The following is a 17,333-nucleotide window of genomic DNA, read 5'->3' as shown; positions in this document are numbered from 1 at the left end:
ATTTTCTCTTAGAGTGGCATTGGCCCATTGAATACTCCTCCCAAGAGACTAGTGAAGTCTGGGTCATTGAGCATTTTCAGGCTGAGTTAGATTTTTGATCAGTAAGGGAATCAAAATGAATGGCCTGATCCTACTCCTGATTTATATGCTTGTAGGTCCATGTTTTGGTAACTCTCCATTACTCTGTTATAGTGAAGCCAGTTCCTTACACACCTGGATTACTTGTCTTACAGGGAACCGCATGTGCATCGGTGAGACTGTAGCTCAGATGCAGCTGTTCCTGTTCCTCACAGCCCTGCTGCAGAACTTCACCTTGAGATCCCCGGCAGATCCACACATCATCGATATCAGCCCGCTGTCCAGTGGTTTCTCAACCCTACATCGGCCATACCAGCTGTATTGCGTTCCTCGCAAATCAGCATGAGACACAGCCAGCGAGTGATGCATTTTTGAGGAAAAGAAAGCCACATGATCAGTAGCTCGAAATGACCCTCACAACATTATGGTACAAGAAACTAGCTTTTTCAAAATAATTTGTTTTTAGGATGGGGACAGTTGGAGTCACCTGTTCACTCTAGTCAACTTGTTAGTGTGACACTGGACTGGACCAGACAGGAACGCAACAGCTTCACTTCTCTGAAGGACAATGAACAAGTTGGTTCTACACAACTAATAGCAATATCACTGAAATAACTTCCACTCTTTAAACGTGTCAAAATGTTATCTTGAATGAAAAAGATATGAAAAGTTATTTGAAGGTTTTCATGGTGAGAAGAGTAACATTACAGAAGACAAATTTTCTCTTATGTCACATTCAATGTTCTCTGAATAAAGCAGTTGCTACCTTACAAGATTTCCTTAGCAGGACTCGTAGACCTGAACATTTCTGGCAGCATACTCTACCCATCACCTGAAACAATGATGGAACTGGTGAAAGAGGTATAACATCAAAGATCCAGCTGCAGGCAGTGAGCCATGGAGGGGGTCATTGCACCCAGCTGCCTGCTTGTCTTCTGTGGTTACACCCACACCCACACCCACACCTAGCCATCCTTAGAGAAGGCAGTACAGGGTATGCATCAGGACACTTCAGACCTTCTGCAATAGGTAGGCATCACATGGGATGGAGTGCATCATCACACTAAACAATGATATTTTAAGCTCGGTGATGTGATTTTTGATACAATGGCTGCCTGCTGTCAGAGGAACAGATATTGTAGGGCTGGAGGAGGCAATAGAAAAAGGAAGGGAATGAGATCACAAAACAATTTGAACATGAGCATGAAGCTGTGGTGTTGAGTAGCTGAAAGCTAAACTGGCCAGCAAGAAGTGCAGAAGGCACCAGGTCAGGACACAGTAATCTGGGGTTTAGAATGGGTGGAATATGGAGTTAATTGGGGGAAGCATGATGGTCAAAAAGGCATTGATGAGAGTTTTAGCAGTACATAGGCTGGATAGACCCAGACATTATGCAGCTGGAAGTATGTAGTCTTTCAGATGGAATAGATTTGCAGTTGGAAGCTCAATTTGACTTTCAAACAGAAAATCAAGGTTGCAATGACAACAGTTCATTCAACTTGAGGCAGTTGCTAGGAAAGCGATCAACAGATAGGAATATGTGACTAGTAAATTTAAGTGCAAGTAGGAACTGGGTTACTTCAGCTTCATGGGTTAGGTTGGATGTGATGCAAATAAAGATGCTATAAAGTTTTTTGCATGATAGAATTAGCTTCACTGCTTCTGGAAGGCTTCTCCACTCCCGTGAGCTTATGTCAGTAAATCAAGCAATTGTTTATTTCTAATGCCAAACCCATCAAGGTATCTCTAGAATTAAAATTTGCAACCTGAAATAATTCCTTTGGCATAACAGAATTGATCCAACTTCTTCAGCAGTTTCTCATGCAGCTGGATCTGTTCAGTGAGTACTTTGCCTACTTTGAGGAAATGTATGTTATCAATTTTCTAAAAATGATACTTTGTTCTTTGATTTGAACTCTAGAAATATTGTGTCTTACCACCACTGTGTAATTATATTGCTCATAAATAAATCCAACTTTTAGCCTGAGTGTAATGGCTTGACTCTGTGCTATTTGTGACTGTAAAGTAAAATGCAAAGTGACAACCATTTCATATCATCTCGGATTTAAAAAGCTTTGTTAAATGCTATCTTGCTAGTCTCCCGATACATGCCACTCGAATAAAAATGCAGATTGAAATTCATGAGATATCTGCTGCAAGCTGCTTTTTCAGTAGTGGGACAAACCCAGATTAACACATTTCAGTTTTGAATTTAGGAACATTTCAAGCATTACCCCAATATTTTTATACAACCGTAATGGAAGCTGCAAATTTCAAGGCTAATTTACAATACTCTAAAACTATAGTTTACATGCAGTTGACAATGGGGCAGTGATTGAAGAGCAACTAGTGATTTCAACTCCTAGACTGGAGAAACTTCAACTGACAGGCTAGCACTGTGGACTGATGGTTTTGCATCAGCATGAAGCATTTATAGGTCTGGGAAAATACTGGCCAGAAACAGGGTAGAATTCCAGCTACTGAGACTTATTGCTGATATCTACGCAGGTATTCCAATGTACAACTGAGAGAATGATGCATTTATCAGAGATGCTGTCATTTAGATGAGGTTTGTTCATGGATACATCATATTTGTTCAGCACCTAAGTTCTTGAAAGTCCCTCAAACTGAGCTCCAGAATGAAAATTTCCTCATTGTACTTTATGGCATTTTACTGTGCATGAACATTTACTTATACAGTAGGAAAATTTGAAGGAAATTTGTTGACAATGAAGTTTGTTGAGGGGTCCTGAAGTTGTGAAAGGTATAACACCAAAATGCTTCATTGCTGTGATCATATTTTCAATTATCATACTGACTGTTCCTCTAGCATAGGCCAACACGTGATAAATATTCTGCAGAGGTCTCAACTCTTTAAAGTATGCCAACACAGCCATAACTGCTGTCAAACCAAGGTATGTGGTCAGCATGAGAAAAAGTCAGAGGAACAAGGCGATACTGGGAAATCTTAGATGCATTGCAGCTTTTGAAGAAGCTGGGATGAAAACTTCAGGTATCCTAATTAACAAAGGGTCTACGCAACTACATTTACAGAAACAGCTGTCATTGTACAAACAGAAATAATTTAACACGTTTATAAAAAGCCTCCAGGTTGATCATCTGGATTCCAAAGCTGGGTTATGTAGCTGCTCTTTTGTTGCATATTGACCCCTTCCACTTATAAAGTTGATCAGCTGCTTAAAATGATAAATACCAATTACAAACAATGTACAGATCAGTTTAAAATACATTTTTAATGTTTTTTTGCTTAAACATAATTGTTCTGTTTTATTCAGTGTAACAAAGTACTGACAAAGTCACAAAGTAATAGCTTTTGAACTTAACCAAATGTAAAGTTAAATGGCAGATTATCAACAGGGAAAGAGAGCAATGTTCGCACGCTATGAAGCATTTAGTCTTGCTTGACAACCTGGCAGGACATAGGCATCTTGGTGATCGTTATTCCTAAGATTACTTAACAAATATTCTTGTAATAACTGGCCTTTGCCTCTATCAGAATGGAGAAGCACTTTCCTATATGGATCAGTGACAACACAAAACTAGTGAAATTTACAAAAAATAGCACTTTTCCAAGACAAGCAATCTCTATAAGCTATCTGTAAAGTGAAATGAAACACACCATCAGTAGTCTGTGGGTCACTACAGTGCAGGTCGCTATCTTGTACACAATAATTTCCTGAAGGTTTTTAAGAGGTTTTTTTCCCCTCCTCCTCACCCTCTGTTGTAATTTCATTTGCCTTTGGTGCCATTTCCAATGAGCCTTTTCTTGCATTCCATCAACAAGTCAACAGGTTATGCAATTGCAGAACAGCATTTTAAAAATCTGTTCCAACATCATCCATACAGCCTCAGTCTCAGTAGGGCCAAATCACAAAATATCTCCCCCTGCCAAAGCAAACAGCCTTTGGCTGGATTTTTATATTAATTAGCTCACTTTATTCTTCAGAAATTACACCCAATTTTCAATGCGCAAATTTCTGGACTAAAAATCAAGCAGCTTCTGAACAGGCATGTGATCTATTGCACAGATTATCACCTAGGCTGTGAAAGTAGCAAACCAAACCTGCATCTAACAAGGGCCAAAGCTGGGACCTAGCAGACCTGTATAGTTCAGTGACACATTGAGGGCACCTTTCTCAGTCACCTGGGGAACCCTCTCTGTATATATTCGATCACTTTTAATCCTCTGTGATATTTATTCCAAACCAAGAGTTCCTGCATCTCATCATGCCTGTCCAAAATAGGTTATTAAGAGTTACTTGAGCTATTCACTCAAGTGACAAGATATCAGGAGAGTGGAGAAAATTCGGTAAATTGAATGTTCAAAATTTGATTCCCTGTGATAAATCCTTATCTGCCTCAAGTGCAGAGAAATGAGTGATCCCATAATGAATAACTTCAAATGAAAATATTTAGTGGTCAAGTAACATGCAGGGAGTAAACACAATTGAATCAAATATCGTAATTACCTAATAATACAGCAGAAGGCATTCAACCCATCTTGCCTGCCTAATCAGTTCTGAGTAAATTTATCTAGGTAGGCATTTCATGTCTAGATTTGGATCAAGTTATTCACCTCCAGCTAACAAACAATGCTTTTCAAAAATTGTTTTCTTATTTGGAGTATTCCAAATAAAGACAATTTGTTCCAGAAGTGGAGATCACAACTTCTTGTGACAAAAGGCTTGAATTACAGAATTACTGGGTATTTGCTGTCTCAACAAGTCTTAGAATATCTTCACTTACCTTCCTCGTGCACAGCACCTCAGGAAGGATAATTGACCAAGGCAGTCACCTGTCTTTCCCCCACCCACTTCTTCAGATACAACCAGATACATACCATACTCCTTTCAGGGATGAAGATTGTGTGAAGGAAGTGAAGTAAAACAAAACATAAACAAAAACTAAGAGATAGGCAGATGTGTTTTTATTAACAGTATATGCTTGTCAGCTTTTGGAGATGGAAGACAATTTTTTTCAGTTCATCAGCCAAAGTGGCAGTGAAATAAACTGACTGCCTGAATGATATTGTAAAGTGATTTGGTTTGGTTTGTACACAATATGGAGTGTTTAGTTCTTCATTTGAACCCCTGCTTTTTACAATTAGGACAGTTGCCAGACCTGAAGCGTGTCCAGATATAGTTCTGAGCGTTCCTTGTCACCCAAGATAGGTACAATACTAAAACCCAACATTGAGATCAAAAATATTCCTTGCGCCCTTAATTATATTTCACACAAACACAAGTTTTCACACAATGTTATTGAGAGCAGTAACACCAAAAAGCTGTGTGTGTCATTCAATTGTAAATCTTCCCTAGATACAAAAAGCCGTTTCAACCAGACTCAACAGAAATGCACAAGCAAAGTCACATGAATAGTTATACATTATATAAAAAAAAGTTAACATATTCAAGGTTCTAATTGTTTTGAAGAAATTTTGTCATTAATTACCGACAAAATATCGACAGCTTATTAACAGTAAAAAGTTACATAAAAATCTAAAAAGGCGTCATTACACGAAACATCCCAGAATCTTAAAACTGTTTATTCCTTCTTCTTTGCAACTTTTTTAATTTTACAATCACTACTACTATATCGACACAATAAAATGACTGAAAACTGGTGTGTTTCACACCCTGATGCAGCTTTTAAATCTTAAATACAACAGACTGCTAGTAGAATAATTGTGTTTTTTTTAAAAAATTGGTTTTGTGACGATAGCTTTAGAATTTGGGTTTTACTGTGTCCCAGAGCCCTGAGAGCCTCCTGAGTAATTCCCATAGCTGTAGTTCCCGTAGTAGTGGTTCCACTGACTCTGGTTCTGGTAATATTGGCTCCACTGCTGAGCATACTGGAGAACAAAGGGAATACGGGCAATGTTAAATTCACAGAGATCAAGATTCACTGAAAACAACGAACATTTCAAAACAAGTCCAAGTGATTATAAAAACCATAGGTCCATGTACTTTTTCTTAAATGATATATGAAATGGTGGGCATTGTTGTGAGATCAAGAACTGGTTTTATACAACAACTTGCATGGACTGAATGTTATGATTTGTTAGAATACATCCACCATCAAATTATTTCTGTTCTGCCTCATTATGTTGAGTTTTAATTTCAAGCTGTAATCATGGGCAGATTTTTATCTCATTGCCCTTTAACAACTGGGCCCTATATAATGGAGAAGGCTGGAAATAGGAAGTCCTTTCTCCCTCCCATATTAAGTCCTGTGTGGGACACATTTGAGAACAGCCTTCCTGTAGGTATGTCATCAAGTATACACTGCCAGCCACCTGTGGTCTCAGAGGAGCCTTATGCTTGGACAGCCTGTGTTCACTGAAGGGATCTGCTGATGATTAGTATTGCCCGTGGGCAAGATTCTCTCCCCTTGCCCTCCTCACCCACCTCATCCTGAGCCTACCTGACTTATCCCTGGCAAGCCTGTCCCAGCTAGTTGCCCTGAGACTCAGTGACTGGGCCTCCTCCCAGGGTTTTCTGCAGTACCGAGAGTGGCCACCAGTCCCAGTGGCACTGCTGAGACTAGAGAAGTTGCCAGTTTCTGACTAACTAGCAGCTCTTGAAGACACGACGTCTGTCCTACAGAACCCAGTAAACCTGTCTCTGACCAGGTAGGTGCCTGATTCCTGACGCTAAGAGAGATTTAGAACATGCATTCCAACATTTTGAGTCTATGAAAAATCACCTGCTGGTACTGGTTGGGGTACTGTTGGGTGTAAGGTTGCGTTGCTGTCTGTGGCTGAGTGTAGCCTTGGTTATAGCTCCCGTAGCTGCTGTAGTTTCCGTAGCTGTAATTAGGAGTGTATGCTTGATTGTAGCCCTGACTGTAACTCTGAGCGTACGTTGTCGGTGCTGTCGTTGGTGCTGCTGGCGCAGGCGCAGGTGCAGGTGCAGGTGCTGGTGCAGGTGCTGGTGCTGGCTGAAATCGAAATAAAACATGGCAAATTTATTACAGATTTGGTAATTAAGCTCAGAATGGGTAAACAGGATAACCTTTCATCTGCAGTTTTCTTGATTTAATTGTTCCGTAGCAAATCCAATAAAGTGGGCTTCGGAGGTAAGATTAATCAAAGAGTGTCAGCACTAGCCCCACCGATGCCAACAAGGATCCAGACAAACTAAGAAGCACTAGGTTGAAAATTAATTGAAGAATCCAAACACAAGTAAACATGACTCAGTGGCTGTGCACACATCACAAAGTTAGAAGGTCATGGGTTCATGACCATCTATGGATAAGGAATGCCAAGGAATATGAGAGAGGGTTGCATTGTTGGAGCTGCATCTGAGAAACACTGGTTAGTGCCATGGACATCAGTTCAAAAGAGCAAGGAAGGAGTGCTCGTAAACACTTATCCTTCCACAAACATGACCAAGACACTTACCTATAATGTGCATGACTTTGCCAAGGACAAAATGACTGTCAGGTGTATCCACAAAAACAGTGACCACACTTCAACAAAATTGGCTTGAAACACTTTGGGACAGCCTTGCAGATATGAAAGACTCTATATAAATATAGCTTTTGCATAAGAACATAAATCCCATAAAACTAGTTGCTCACTCCCACCCTCACATCCAATAAACAAAGCAACTGCAACCGATTCCAGCTTACTTCCATCTACCCTTCCTTCTGCCTGATTATCTATCAATGATGGTTACCTGACTCTGATTGTAGCTGGTTTTGTTGTAGGTGGGTGTGCGGGTTGAGTTGTAGCTCTGGGTACGATTGTAGGTACCACGGTTGTTGGTGCTGCTGTTGGTCCAACGGTTCTGTGTGTTACTTCCACGATTGTAGCCTGAATTTAACAACAGAGAGATTTTAATTCGAGACTCATACAAGTTCTGAATCTATGCTGGGCATCAATAGGCTGAAAATGTTCCAACAACAGGCGAACATAACAGCAGGAGTGGGCCATTCAGCTTATTCCATAATTCAATTCTCCGTCTCTAACCTATCCATGTGCCTTGTTCCATAACCATTAATAACAGTGCCTATCAAAAATCTCAGATTAACTTGTGAAGTCTTCCACTGAACCATTCAGATTTCCATCAGGTTGTGGTTTGAACTTTAAAGCATCCTGGAGGAAGTATGGAAGGTTGTGGAGTTGGGGGATGGGACATAGGTGTGATTATCATGACACTGGTGCTGTTCTCAATATCTATCCAATTTTACCAATACAGGGGAGGTTCAGTGTTCCACTCACACATGGACCTACTGAGGTCCTTACTTAAGAACCATTGCTTGCTGCCAACGTCTAGTCACAAGGGCCTAGAGGCTGGGGTGGGAGTGGATGCCTCCTTGACAGGTGCACTGTATCCATCAGAGGTCACCTTTCTTTTTCGAATCATAGACCTTGTTCTACCCTGTCGATCACCTTGTCTAGATGAGTTCCCATCTTACACTTGGCTCTAATGCTCAACATCTTCCACTCAAGCTCACTGCTGTCCCAGGACAGGCTACATCTGCTGGAGGTGCTGCTGTGACATGAAAGCTGCCAATAAACTGCTCCCAACACTGTCCCCAACCACTGAGTGGTTGTCAGCTCAGAGGTAGTATTTCCAGAGGGTGTTGACTTGCTCACCGAGCTTGCTTCTTTTTGTTCAGACGTTTCGTCACCATGCTAAGTAACAACATCAGTGGAGTCTCTGAGGAAGCCTTCATCGGAGGCTCCATTGATGATGTCACCTAGCATGGTAACGAAACGTCTGAACAAAAACAAGCCAGCTCGGCGAGCAAGTCAACAACCTCATCCACAACCCGAGCTACAGATCTTTGCCAATACTTTAAACAACTGTGGGATTTCCTCTTGGTGGAGGCCAAATGCCCTACCTCAAGCCAATTATAATGGTCCAACAGCCATTTAATGCCTGTAGGGAAAACTGGCCAAGTGGAAGTAGGATCACCCCTGACTTTTACATGAGGCAGGGTGGAACCACTACTCCCAGAGTAAAATTCAGTCTGTGTGTGAACAAGTGCTCCTGATGTCATCTTAAACAATGTGACCTTTTCATCATTAGCTATTAAATGGAGCCACAAATACTCCATTGATGCTAATTTAAAACAGATGTAAACTTGGAACCTCTCTGAATAGCCCCAGCCACTTACCTGGTCGGAATCCACCACGGGTGAACCCACGTGTCACCTGCCCACCACGATTGTCAAATCGGTTGAAGTTTCCACGTCCACGGAAGCCACCAGATCGGTTGTCAAACCGCTTGTCCGGGGGAGGGCCGGCCCTTTTCCCTTCCTCGTTGTACTCACTCACCAGCTTCAGCGACTCCTCCTTCTGCAGCTCTACGTAGGTGACGTCATCCAGGAACTCATCGGCTTCAGGCAGAGTGAAGTTCGCTGAGAGCCACATGCACAAAACAAAAAAGAATAGGAAAAGAAGAAACACAAGAAGAGACATATTAATGGCCGATCCCAGGTCTGGCAAAAGTAAAGATCGAACCTCCACAGGACGGATCTTTGCGCCAGGGGGCCAATGCCACTCATCGCTGGGAGAAAGTAGGGTGCAAGGAAAAAAAAAATTAAAGAAAAAAAATACTGCGATCACCAGAAAACTGCTTCTGAATTTCCAAGCAGATCACTTGACATTGTGTAACTGGTTGCCATCAACGCACTTATGGACACCACATAAATCAGAGAATCAGGTGATGGCCATAACATTCTTGGTGTACTAACCTGGGGTTTATAGTGTGTACATCTGGTAAGAGGAAAGAGACGGTGAAATGGGTTTGATGTGGGGACAATAACAAAGGATGAAGAAGGGAAGAGAGCTATCTGACTGCGTTTTTTTCCTGCTGACTGTTTTAAACAGGGTGGGTGTTTCCAGTTTCCTACCTTTCATTTCTAAAACTGCATGATCAGGAACATCCTTTCCTTCCTCATCAGTGCGCTTTATTGTCCGTTGTTTTAAATCGGCATCCGTGGGACAAATTACAATAGCCTTGCGTTGAAACCCTTCAAAAGGACGCATTTTTCGTCTCTGTGCTGATCCATAAACATTTGTCTAGCAATGGTGACAAAGAAGAGGCAAAATTGTTCATTATTTGTTGCTTGGTTTGCAGACATTGAGGCCTGTAAACGATGAAATAAACAGATTTCCCCCTCATAGTTCGATGTTCTGGCAGGATGGGCACCTCCCTCATACCCTTCCAGAAAAAAACTTACCCGCAAAACCTAGGGAGTATCCATACTGGTTTCATTGTTGTATAAATCTGACAGGTATTTGTTAGGCTTAGGAAGATCTCATGTTGCTCCACAATTTACAGACACTAAACCAACAGCACAAGTGTCACAGCACACGTGCTCTTATGACTGAAAATTTGAAGCATCCAGGACTAACAATGTCTATCTATCATTCCTACATCTTTTCCAGCAACCTCCAAATGCTCTGGGCCTCAGAAAAGTAATCACAAAAGCAACAAACCCTGTCTACCTATAGACGAAGTAGACAGTTCTAGGCCAAATAATTTCCACCTGAAAACTAATTAAAATTAGAATTTAGTACACAAACAAGTAGTCCATACCTGACTGTTAGAAGTTTACAAATCACACCAATTCACAAATTAATGTAACAGATGTTACTTTACTTCCTACATTTACAATACAAGATCAACTATTAAAAAAATAGGAATCATAGGTTTGATAGAAGTGGCTGTAATAACTGCAGAAACTGCATGGTTTTAAAACAATGTGTTGTGTTTAAAAATCTTTGCTTAAATCAGTCTCCTCAACAGTGTACAGTGTAACAACTTAAATCAGTCTCCTTGGCTGTGTACCCATGACAACTACCCCGTCAGAATGGAAATTATTGGCAAATTCCCCACTAACAATCTCATCAGAGACCCCAGTGCTTTAAGTGATTAACTGGTCTGACTGTGGCTAACCACCACTCAATGTATTTGACAAATAAATAATTCCAATTTAATCAAGCAACACTGCTGCATTTTTAGGCATGAGCTTAGTTCATTGTATTGTGTACAATTCTTGTTTAAATATATTAAGTCTCATCACTGGGAGGAGATGGCCCAGTAGTATTATCGCTAGACTGTTAATCCAGAGACCCAGATAATGCTCTGGGAACCCAGATGGTGGAATTTGAATTCAATAAATATCTGGAATTAAGAATCTAATGATGACTGTGAATCGATTTTCATAAAAACCCCTCTGGTTCACTAATGTCCTTTAGGGAAGGAAATGGCCATCCTTACCTAGTCTGATCTGCATGTGAATCCAGACTCACAGCAATGTGGTTGACTCTTAACTGCCCTCTGGGCAATTAGGGACGGGCAATAAATGCTGCCTAGCCAGCGACGCCCTCATCCCTTGAATGAATAAAAAAAATCTGCTTCTAACAAGCGTCAGTACTTTGACAGTGGTATCAATGCTCCTGTTTCTTAACTGTGGCTATTTTCTACATACAGAAACAGGGCACAAGAACTTTGATGACTGCTTTAGGTACCTCATTCCTATCTTATTAAATGTCCCAAAAATCTAACAGACCACAGGATGGTACAACAATCCATCTCATTTAGATCAGTGAAGGAAATTAGTAGTTTCTTGTAATGTATAATTCCTTGCCCCTCACAATAATGAACACTAGAACAGGAAAAGTAATGTCAGATGTAGTTCCAAGTTTTGGGAAACACAGTCTCACTGGAAGATTACTCATTACAGCAATATTTATTTTAAATAAAAGTTGTCATAGTCCTAATGGACCACAGGCCTGCTCTCTCATTACAGAGAGTGAGAGGGGGGATAATGGTTTAACCTGAAGGTCATTACACCTCAAGCGAGTGGAGTGCGTCACGATGTGGAGGTACCAGTGTTGGACTGGGGTGGACAAAGTCAGAAATCACACGACACCAGCTTATAGTCCAACAGGTTTATTTGCAATCACAAGCTTTCAGAGCCTCAGTCCTTCTTCAGGTGGAGAGTGACAGCAGAATCTTTTCTGGTAACTTCAGCTAGTGTGGGAATTGAACCCATGTTGTCAGCATTACTCTGCATTGCAAACCAGCTGTCCAGCCAACTGATTTAACCAGCAATTCTTCCACTGTCCAGTTTGCCAATTTTCCCAACAAAATCTCTTATTTTTAATCACTTTTTTCCCATCTGTAGGCTACAAGCCCCTTCAGTGACAATACACAGCAATCCTTTTCCCTAAAGTTATCAGAAATGCTCCCACGGAATCAAATTCAGTGAGATGCCATCAGAGATATTTTGGTGTGAACATTCCAATGAACTGTAGGCCTACAGCAAGAATCATCAATTTTTACAATTTTATCTTTTATATCTAATTTCTGCTTAACTTTTGATTTTCAAGTAAACTCGAACTGAATTTATACTTTGTAAAAGTCAAAATTAACCAATTGTGCAATCCTGTTGCAACATTCAACTATAAACTTGGGCCCTGTTCCCAAGGATATAATATTTACAGTTGTTGAATTGATTGGATACTTTTTTATCCCCAAAAGCTGATTTTTCCAATTGTCCTTACTGTACTGACCCCATGACCTACACGTCGGGACAATGATTAGCCTGTCAACAGGGTGGTTGATGAAATGGAGGTTAGGGCAACACGGTCGCTCAGTGGTTCGCATTGCTCCCTCACAGCGCCAGGGACCCGGATTCAATTCCGCCCTCAGGCAACTGTCTACATGGAGTTTGCACATTCTCCCCGCGTCTGCGTGGGTTTCCTCTGGGTGGTCTAGTTTCCTCCCACAGTCCAAAGATGTGCAGGCTAGGTGGATTGGCCATGCTATATTGCACCATAGTGTTCAGGGATGTGTAGATTAGATGTGTTAGCCAAGGGAAATGCAGTGTTACAGGGAAAGGGTGGGGAAATAGGTCTGGGTGGGATGCTCTTCGGAGGATTGGTGTGGACTTGTTGGGCCAAAGGCCTTGTTTCCACACTGTAGGGATTCTATGATGGACACTAGATAGATGAGTGACATCATCAAGAATGGTCAACAATCTGAGTTCTGGTAAGTGTGCAGATTTTTCCCAATCTGAGAGAAATACCAATTCATGGTTTGTTCAGACCTTTTATTTGGGCAAACTCAGGTCAAAGCCTCAAAAAACTGGAATGGAGCCAGAAATACACACTACAACAATGAGCAACTGATGAGAACAGCTGAACAGAGAATCATACCATGTAAGGCTATCCAGAGACCTGGTAATTTATGTAGCAAGGGTTGGTTTACCATTTTAATGATCTATCATGGATAGGCTAATTTTGGATTACTTTAGCATTCTGGAATGTGGATAGACGAATTTGGGTTTACTCTTTGTGCTGTAATAAAGGTGCATTTCTTCTCACTCACACGAAAGATGTTTTTTCTTTTTCAATAAAGTTACCTTTCCTTTTTTAAACAAATTATTATTTTTAATAGTATTATTATTATCACTATATTTAATAAAATTGTTGTTGTAACACAATACCAGATACTGTGTCCCTCATTCCTGTTACAGATTACAATTCCTAACCTTAACAGGAACTTTCACAATACAACTGTATTGTCTTCTTATTTGAAAGTGTTGGTCTTATTTACTACAACCTAATTGCTGAAAATCCAGCCTTATAATCAATGAAAACAGAGTGCAGAACAAGAGGCAGGCTGTTTTAGAATTAGGAGTGACCTTTTGGGACAGAGATAAAAAATTTGTTTCTCTTTGGAACTTTGCCTCAGAAGGCAGGCTCACCGGATTTTTTTCTTTTAAGGTGGAGGAAGAAAGATTCGTGTTAGGCAAGGGAATTAAAGGTCATAGGGTTAGAGAGGAATGTGGAATTCGGAACACAATCAGATGCGCCACGATCTTATTGAATGTTGGAGCAGCAAAACCTATGTGCGTTATGTTGAACATTGATAAATACATGTCTACATCACAGCCAAAGAGACCACTGTACCTCTCAGAAGCATTGCTCAGGAAAAGCAACAATTTGCATATATTTTGCATGAAACAAAATATCTGCATACTGCACAGGGAAAATGATTGCACAATGGTAATGACAGCAGGCTAGCAACAGAAGTAAAGACAGATGTTAATAACATGGTGATGGGCAAGTTGAGAACAGAGGAGTAATAATATTCCTGGCATAGCTTATCCTAGTTGATAGGAAAAGGTACCTGACTATACGCAGAAAGGTGAATATGAAAACAATTTTCATTAATACGTATACCAGTTGTAAATGAAATTATTGTATTTTGAAACAGTGAGCAAAGGATGCAATTGGCTGTCAGTTACAGTTAATCCTGTGACCCTATTCTCTCTCCCCATTTTCTTGTATTTCCTTCTGCCTCAAATGCTGATCTCATTTCCCTTTAAAAGAAATGCAACAGTAGCCACCCGAATCCAAAGTTCGAACACCTCAGCGTAAAGAAATTTCTAATCTCTCACTTCACTGTGGCATCTTCCTGAGAAACCTCTACACGACTTTAATATCTGACCTTGAAATGAGGCACTGAAATTTGCACCATTCTCCGAATGTGGCCAAACCATTGTGTGACACATCTTCCTTCTTGTCTCTTTGCTATTTATTAGACACTAAATACTATCTTAATTTATAATAATTTAATCATTTATTGTTTGTATTCAAATACATATCTTCCTCCGCAGATTAACATAATTCAGTGTCTGTCCATTTACTGCATACCTCCGTTCCCTGTTTGCTCTTATCCTTTGTCATCTTGCCAAGATCAGTTACCTTACACTGCACTACCTGCACCGACCTCAAATCTCTTACAGTCTGAATAATAAACCTCCTAGTTTTGAGTCATCAGTCTTATACTACTCCTTATAACCAAATCCAAAATGTGCAGAACTGGTTCTGGGGTACATCACCGTCAAGTTATTTTACATATCAAGCAACAGCCATCAACTTTACCCCTCAGTCTCATTCACATCTTCCAACTTCCTTAATAGAGAGGTCAATAACCAATGGATAGATTATTTAAATTCAAGTTTCTACTGTCTAGAAGCGGGGGATAGAGGTGGAAAACATCACATTTAACAAGTATTTTCATGAATACTTGCCATTTTATAAAAGGCTCAGGCCAAATACTAGAAAGTGGGACTAGAGTTGACTAGAGATGTTTGATAATGAGTGCGGACACAGATGGGCCAAAGGGCCTCTTTCCATGCTGCAAAACTTTTAATAATTAACTTTGCACCGGGCTGCTACATTTCTTCTTAGATGTTCTTTGTAAAACATCTGGAGCAGAACTTTCCAAAGTGGAGGATGGGATCCAAAGATGGGGGTTGCAATTTCCCTGGCAGCAATGGCTGCTGCAGAGATTGCCAGCTTTCCAGACCGACCCCTCCACCATCACAGGTCCTCTACCCCACTATCATAGCCCTTCCCAATTGCCCCCAACATGCCCTCCTCCTGGCTCTCAAAGTTCTCACCTATCAAGCAAGTATTAAACGACGAAATAGGGCTACCATGAGAAAAAGTTTGGGAAGCGCTGATCTAGTGTCAAAGTCATTGCAACACAGGAAGCAGTCATTCAATGCATCAAGTCCATTCCAGCTCATGATAGCACAAAACAGTCAGCCCCATTTCCCCAGAGTCTTCTCATAGTCCTGCACGTTTATTTCCCCTTTCACAACACACATTGCGAGTTCCGCGCTATTAGCACTCGGTGTGTAAAAAAGCTCTGCCTCACGTTTGCTGTATCACTTGCCTAAATGTCTAAATCTATGTTACCTCATCCTTGTACCATCAGCTAATGGAAAAGCTTTTCTTTATTTGTCTTACCTAAACCGGCCATATAATCTTGTGTACCTTTAACAAATCTCCTGTGCATTATTTAATGGTTTTTGCAAGGCCACGACACTGCTTTGTTTATTATCTAAAACTGTTTTCAAATTCTATTACATTTATGAAATACAACTTGTTTTTAAACAGCCTGCAAAAACTTTCTATTTAATATTACAGTGCACAATGCCAGCCAATCTCCAGGGATTATCTTGTGAACAGTCAAGTATTCACTCCTTTTAAAGCTAATAACAATGCCTTTTCACAAGGAAACTAACAACACCACATTTTATGGTGCTACAAACATGCAAAGTGGTGATACAGCACATTACAGCTGTAATCTATTCAGTAGAAAACGATATTGTGTAGCAAACACTCCTTCTTTTGTTACGCAACATCTTCTGTATAGAACACTGCAACCCTGGAAAATGATTTCCTATTTACACTTAAGCTCTATTTTGTTTTCAAAAAAAGTTCCCTAGGTTGCGATGTTCAGCCAGGATAAAATCCTTGCTCTGCATTTAAAGGTAAGGACACTTCCAGATTTTGAATACAGGAATTATGGAGCAACACAGGACCTAAAGCCTTTGCAGCATTAAACCAACTGCAACATGCACACCAAACATGGCCGTGAAATTTAACAAAAGTACAGACCTTTAAATGTACTCATTGGAATGTTAAATTAGACATGCCAATCTTCAGTGTGCATTAAGTAGAACTACCTAATTCATAAATGTACATTATTGTTATATGTGTGTGTCACTGTTCCATTGGAATGGGGAATGTTTCAGCCAAGGATCATTTAAATATTTTAAGAAACATTGGAAAAGCCAATCTGATTCAAATTTAACAGAACTGTAAATTTAAATAAACTGATGAAGTGTATCAGGGTGATTGCTGCGTTCCTATGGTGGATGACTGGTTACCAGGTTCTCGTGTAGGTTAGCATCTGAAAATACAAGTAGGATTTCATTCTTTGCACTTCTGAGGAGTTCAATCTATTCTACAAATGCCATCAAGAAAGTGCAAAGCTTTTCCTGCCTTGACCCTGACTACACTCACTGATACTTACCAGTTCTTCATTAGACCATCTGCCCCGGACAAGACAACATACAACTACTTACCGATGGTACTTACAGTTATCCTGACCCAAAGATGCCCTTTAGACCTGTACTTACCTTGCCCATCCTGGAGGCCCTGGAAAGTCAATAATAGTTAGTCATAACTTACCTGAACATCAATTATTTAACAAAACAAAGTTCCAATTACTATATTTACTTTTTAAAGCATTTTGTTTTACTTAGTAACAATGGAGATCAGTCACTTACTCACCACTGGTGTTTTACTTTTAAGCAGCAACATCATTACATTTCATGTTGTATTTTGGTTCTTTACGAGAGATGGCTATTTTCATTTGATCCCAAGCAATGAAACAAAGTTCAACTTT

At 40.3% G+C, this 17,333-nt stretch overlaps 2 protein-coding genes across 2 annotated transcripts in view; one reads left to right on the top strand and one right to left on the bottom strand.

The window, feature by feature from the left end:
* LOC109910785 (cytochrome P450 2F3-like) overlaps positions 1 to 2,065 on the top strand; it is a 35,322-nt gene extending 33,257 nt beyond the window's left edge. Inside the window, exon 9 of the mRNA XM_020510027.2 lies at positions 234 to 2,065. Within this exon, the coding sequence (XP_020365616.2) occupies positions 234 to 424 (191 nt within the window). The 3' untranslated portion in view covers positions 425 to 2,065. The remainder of the gene's footprint in view (positions 1 to 233) is intronic.
* A 1,248-nt stretch (positions 2,066 to 3,313) lies between these two features.
* LOC125487321 (heterogeneous nuclear ribonucleoprotein U-like protein 1) lies at positions 3,314 to 17,186 on the bottom strand. Its single transcript, XM_048618429.1, has 5 exons — positions 9,964 to 17,186; positions 9,226 to 9,468; positions 7,779 to 7,915; positions 6,805 to 7,038; positions 3,314 to 5,950 (listed from the first exon to the last, which is right to left on the bottom strand). Exons 1-5 carry the CDS (start codon positions 10,097 to 10,099, stop codon positions 5,837 to 5,839), a joined length of 864 nt encoding a protein of 287 aa, XP_048474386.1. The 5' UTR covers positions 10,100 to 17,186; the 3' UTR covers positions 3,314 to 5,836.
* Positions 17,187 to 17,333: the final 147 nt, after the last annotated feature.

Source organism: Rhincodon typus, chromosome 39 (assembly GCF_021869965.1).
Source record: "Rhincodon typus isolate 14 chromosome 39, sRhiTyp1.1, whole genome shotgun sequence".
NCBI classification, from domain to species: domain Eukaryota; kingdom Metazoa; phylum Chordata; class Chondrichthyes; order Orectolobiformes; family Rhincodontidae; genus Rhincodon; species Rhincodon typus.
This window is presented reverse-complemented; position numbering and strand designations above follow the sequence as displayed.